The sequence below is a fragment of the Perca flavescens genome, chromosome 10 (genome assembly GCF_004354835.1).
Source record: "Perca flavescens isolate YP-PL-M2 chromosome 10, PFLA_1.0, whole genome shotgun sequence".
Taxonomy (NCBI): domain Eukaryota; kingdom Metazoa; phylum Chordata; class Actinopteri; order Perciformes; family Percidae; genus Perca; species Perca flavescens.
Window position 1 is genome coordinate 11,763,899 of NC_041340.1, and position 6,343 is coordinate 11,770,241.

Below are 6,343 nucleotides of genomic sequence, written 5' to 3' on the forward strand. Positions count from 1 at the left end.
AATACCTTTGGTCCAACACCTGGTGTGTGAAGAGAAGAATGAGGTGAAATGCTTCTCAAAGGCCAGGATGAGACCAATGTGACAGGAAGTGCACTTTTGAATATTTATTCTGTGATAACCAATCAGATGCATTTGAGAGTGTGACATACATGTTCATGGCCCTGTGACATCACTCCTTTTCTCACTGAAATGCCAACAATTATTCTAACAAGACACAATGTCAAGATGATCCTGTTATGGGTTACACTGCTTGTTCTTCATCAAGGATGTAAGTGCTATTTTATTCCGTGCAAGTATTCAGTTAAGAATTTGCATGCCAACTAGCATGTTAACTGTGCATAAGGAGGTTTTGCATGATAAATGTTATGCATTGTCATTTATTTTTTCATGTATTGTATGTTTTCATTTATTTTAGATTCACTAGTTCCAGTTACCACAGTTCAACTTGGTGAACCTGCAACCTTCACATGTGCTCTGCCTGATAAGGGGATTGGCCGTCCACAGCTCAACTGGTACAAGCAGAGTGCCGGGGAAACTCTGAAATTAATTGTTAGAAAGGGTAAATCTACAAAACCTGCATATGAACCAGAGTTTCCTGAATCAAGATTGGAAATGAACAATGATAACAATTTTAGCAACCTGACCATCCTGAGGACAATCCAAGAAGATGAGGGAATGTATCACTGTGCATCCACAGAGTGGAATACAAGTCCTGTATGGAGTGGGACATATTTGTTAATAAAAGGTAATTATGATCTACTTTTATAGAATTTAGCAAATGCCTCAGACACTGATCCAAACCTTCACTGTGGTAATGTTTAAGAAAAATAACTGTATAAGGATCACAAGCAAGTTTTGAAAAAAATCTAAAAACTTCCCATGTCAATCCAATTAAATATACAGACACAGGTCATCTAATTATTTTCAAATGTATGTGAATACCTGATTGTCGCTATGTATATGTTGTCTTAATTATTTGACAAAATAATCTTTTCAGCCACTTAACACTAAACATGTTCCTGTGTTTTGTCCAACACATCCTCATATCTAAACGACAGAATAGGTTGATTGTCAATGACTCCCGTAGGTCCAATCAATGTTTCAACAACCGTATTTTCCTCTGAGAACACATGCACTGGACTAAAAGGGCTCCAAATGTTTTACATTTCAACAGAATATCATGTCAAACTACTAAAGTCGCTTTTGAGATATACTTAAATTCTACTTTGGCTTTCAAAATGTGCTTGGAAATCCTTTTAACACAGTTTTGTATGACGCAGGAAATACTCAGAGGACATCAAACTACACTGTTGTTCAGTGGCCGACAGTATCTGATCCAGTCCGTCCAGGAGACTCTGTGACTCTCCAGTGTTCAGTCCTCTCCGACTCTGGGAACAAGATGTGTCCAGGAGATGACAGTGTGTTCTGGTTCAGAGCTGGATCAAATAAATCTTATCCAGACATCATCTACACTGATAGAAGAAGACATAATGAATGTGACAAGAGATCTGACACTCAGAAGAGTTGTGTTTATCGCTTCTCTAAGAACATCAGCTCCTCTGATGATGGGACTTACTACTGTGCTGTGGCCACATGTGGGGAGATATTATTTGGAGATGGAACTAAACTGGACATTGAAGGTAACTGTATACTAAGTAAATTTGCTTATTAAAGTGTTTTTATTTTAAAATATTAATTTTTATATTATTTTACAAGCAAAATGATACAACCAGGAGTTGAATTAAACACCATTTACTTTTACTTATTGTTTTTTCCATTTGATAATGTTTCAGGAACCAGCGTGTGGTCACAGAAGGCCAACACAATTATTTTCTCGGTTATCTCGGCCATAAGTCTGATTGTTACAGCCGTCCTCATTTACGCCATCCAGAGAAACAGTGGTAATAGAAACTACTCATAGTTCTCTGTCCAACAGTATTACATAAAAACTACTGCATCTGTATTTATTATCTATATATTTTCTGTTTCATAATTTCAGCTGCTGTTGCCGAGCAAAAACACAGTGGTGGTCAGAAAATTCCACAGGTAAAAAACACAACGGTACAGAAGTAACCTTATTAAAATAGTTATTTTAGTTATTTTACTTTGTCATCTCACATTTCCTCAGAGAGATGAAGACAGAAGTATTTATTCTGCTGTCGTCTTCACTGTGATGAAAACTGGATGTGGTGCGATAAAGGATTCAAAAGCAGCAGAGAGACAGAGGAGCTACGCTGCTGTCAAGGCTTTTGGGTTGGATTAGTGAGTTAACAGGTCTGTTTGCCATCAGTTGGTACTGTATGTTAGTCTGTTTGGAGCTAAAGGGTTTATCTGAGGTAATGCTGTAAGCGTTAGTCTATATATCACTTTGACTAACATTTAACTTGTGTCTCTTTCATGCAAATGTGCACAATTAAAAGTTACATATCAGGGTGCCCTGATGGCATATGGATCGGGTAAAGAACACAAGCAGCAACAGCCCTGATTCATGTCCAGCTGGAAAACTTTTTTTAAATTTCAATATTTATCTCTCCCTCATTTTCTATCCTCTCGCTACTATTGCTATTCAATAAAGGGCAAAAATGCCTTCCCCCAAAAATTGCTTAAACAGAAAATGGCAAAGTAATTTGTTTGTTTGTTTGATATTCTCAATTTTGCTACAAAAGAAAAAAGAAACTAAATACATATAAATAATAAGGTTTCTACTGTAACTGGGAGTAATTGTAAATATGGAATTTTCCACTGGATCAGTGTTGGCAAATTCTAAAATTGAAGGTAACAATTTTAAGAAAGAGAACACTGATTTCGGACTAGTACTCTGTGTCACCTGTAACCTGTATTTTTTGTGTTGCTGTGTAACTATTTGTAAACATGATGTGTTACTTTATCAAACAATGTCAATAAAGAAAAGACCATTGTTGTTTGTTTGCCAAACTGTTGCTTTTGGTGTGATCTCTACAAAAAACAAGTGTTGGTTCTGCTGCAGATTCTCTATCATTTGCCAGAATCACTGAAATCCATCCAACATTTAAATGATAACAAAACAGAATTTATTAAGTCTCTAACCTTAACAACCTGATAGGTACAGTGTTTCACAGGCCAACTGCTGCTCTTAAAGTATTTGTGATGACTGAAGATGCAGTTACTCCATATGAAACGACAATATAAATATCAATTTTTATGTCAACAAAACAACAAAAGCTAACACAGACATGTTGACAACAAGCACCATCACCCTACTATTAGATGGCAATTGGGAATAAAAAACTACGTCCCACCCAAATTGAAGCTCTCTGTAGAGACTCTGGAACTTTTCCACAGACTGCTCTGTCTACAGAGAGGGCTGGTGCTGGTTGTGGTAATCTGCTCTAACAACAGAGAACACACACTCTGGTGGTGACTCTCTCTTCTTCCTCATCCCTCTTTTCACTTTCCTTGTTGAGAAATTCAGTGCTGCAGAGTTCATTCTTTCTGGCAAGATTAGGTCTGTAACATCAAGACCAGATCTAGAATATGAATTGCTCTACAGTGATCTTAACATAGTTTCTTTTATGTCATTTCTCAGTCATCATCTTTTTACTTTAAACCCATTTATCATGCAGTAACAGATGTACCAGCTCAACAGTCAGTTTTATATATTTTTCTTGTGTTATGAGTATAAAATATTTCATGTCCAGAGAATCTGATAAATAAAAATAGTAACGCTCCTTGCACACCTTAGGACTATTGGCAGAATATTTATCACCTGACACACCCACATCTAAATCTCTAGTTGCAAGGTGAGAAGAAATGTGGCCAAAACCACAGGATATGAGATGTGAAGAGCTCCCAGGTAAACCTAAGTATGAGAGATAGAGGGCTCTCAGTTCAAAAAACCAAACACATTAATCCTATACTTAATTAAATCACTCCACTGGCTTCTGATAAAAAACAGAATTGATTTCAAAATATCGCTCACTGTTTACAATCTAATGGCCTAACTCTGTTGTGATATTAAATTAATCATAAAAAATAACAGTGTTATTCCTTGCCTTTAAAAAACAAAGGTCAAACGGCCTGCCTCCTAAGGCCAAAACAAAGAGTGAGAAAAGTAGTTTGTATTGACACCTTAGTTTGAAGCCCAACCACAACAGCGCTAACGTTTCCATGCATTTGTTTTGACTGTGAATGTGTGTTTATCTGTTTATGTGTGACAGTACGAAGTGTGTTTTGGCAGAGAGGCTGTATCCATTTTAATTCTCTATACATCTCCCTCAGATACAAATATGCAGGTCAGAAACTGTAAATCACCTCCAGGTGAATGTGTTGCTGTGATACTGTGAGAGTGTCTCTCTGCTGCTGCCTTTTACCTCCACTGAAAAGAAGTGAGTATAGAGGATGGATGGTTTGACAGCCCTTCTCTGTATGCTGTGCTCTTCCTGCTGAAGTGACTGACAGGCAGTGGATGGGCGGGTCATCATTGATGATGTGGAGCTTCTGAATTGGCTGGCTCTTTAAGATGGCTCCTCTGTCTTAGTGTGTCACTTCAGCAAATGGCTGGATTCATCTTTTTTAAATGCACATAATTCAAACTTAAATTAATGATTAACTGAGTGTTAAAGGCACTGTTGTAGGATTTTCTATCAGGCCTAAGGACATAGGCCTATACTGTATATTTAGAGATGCATTACATGTGATGCATTTATATTTAAAAGTTAGATTTTTTTTTTTTATGTAACACAGAGAAGTTATTGAATGCAGAAAGGGAGAACGTTGTATATACTGACCATGTGCACAAACATGGGCACCCAATGGCATGAACACACAAAATGGCTTGTATCGGCAGCAAGCAATTCAGGCTTGGTTCTTTTCCTCAGACAGCATCCCATTCAGAAAATTCTGAAAAAGTATGTTGATTAAAAATAGTTTTGCATGGATTACACACTGGGAATCTAATACCAAGGCTACTTTTAAGAGCCAAGCTTTAGCCACAAATTGACAGGATCTCAGGAAGTTTCATTTTTATAAATTCTACAATCCTTAAATGTACACACAAACAACACATCTACACAAAATGAGATTCATATGGGACTTTTCTGCAGTGTGTCATGTATGGCCTTCAGTGGATTTGGAGACAACAACAGGAACCCTGCATTGTAAACTGGAGATGTCAAGTTTAAAAGACATATTATCTTGTGTTTACTCTCAGTGTCAGTTATAGAAACTCACCATGAAACCAAAGTGTGTTGCTGGTATTGTTTCATGTGTTTAGGTTGGAAAGATGGATGATTTGTTTTCCATCGTGGTTATAAACTGCAACACACGAGAGGCCAATCAGATTGCTCTGAAACTGTTCACTTGTACATTATGGTCAATCATTTTCATAATGTCATCTAAATTACAGCAGGCTCAAGTGGAATAACCAGAAAATTATGATTGTGTTTTACTTACTGCTGATGCTCAGAGTGTGGCGTAAGTATATGTTGAAATGTCAGATTTACTCCATATATATATTTAAAGTATTGTCATGGTCATGTTCTTACAGTAATTAAGTTTAATTCTTCATCTGTTGTTAATGCAATATATATTTTCAGGATGCACAGATGATCAGATCTTTGAGAACAGGACTGTTGGTGTGGGCCCTGGCATTTTGGCCCAGACCGGCCCACCACATAAGATCACAAATACCACCCGTCCTTGTGCTCCCCTGAATAAGTATGTCTTAAAACTACTAAGGTTGTAATGTTGAATTTCAATCAGTGAGGGTTGACAAAAAAGTCTCATTTTTATCCATCTGTTGGGCAAGTACTTCAAAATGTAATACATTTTGATTCATTATTCATTTTGTATTATTAATCTGAATCTGTCTCTGAAAATGATTTAACTAAAGCTTTAAAATGAATTAGTTAAGTATTTATTTTGTATTAGCTGCAAAGTAACTAAAGCAATAAAATAAATAGTTAAGTAAATTGTACTTGTTTCTGAATTGTGGTGGACTAGAGGTAGCCTAATAAGTAGGAGAAAATTAAAATATTCAATTAAAAGCACCTTACAATTGAATCGAATTAGCCTACATGTTAAGAAATTCTAAAAAGGAGCGTGTTCGAATTTCTGAGGAGGAAGGAGAGGCTTGGTCCAATTGAAGATTAAGCAAAAAGGTTTAATAAACAACATGATGAAAATGACAAGCCATGGAGAAGTTTGAGAAGACTTGGGGGGTCATTGGGGGAGGGGGAACCATCCAAGCTGTGGTAGGATGGGACACTGTTGACCTCCACTGAGGAGGTCCTGGAGGGAGCACTTGAGGAACTCCTGAATCCGACTAATACCCCTCTATGTTAGAGGCAGAGCTGAAAACAAAAGA

The 6,343-nt window shown here is 37.0% G+C and overlaps 1 protein-coding gene across 1 annotated transcript; it reads left to right on the top strand.

Annotated features, from left to right (window-relative positions):
* Positions 1 to 225: 225 nt before the first annotated feature.
* On the top strand, positions 226 to 2,263 carry LOC114563363 (signal-regulatory protein beta-2-like). The gene is made up of 6 exons (XM_028590217.1): positions 226 to 268; positions 416 to 745; positions 1,281 to 1,640; positions 1,794 to 1,901; positions 2,000 to 2,046; positions 2,129 to 2,263. Exons 1-6 carry the CDS (start codon positions 226 to 228, stop codon positions 2,261 to 2,263), a joined length of 1,023 nt encoding a protein of 340 aa, XP_028446018.1.
* Positions 2,264 to 6,343: the final 4,080 nt, after the last annotated feature.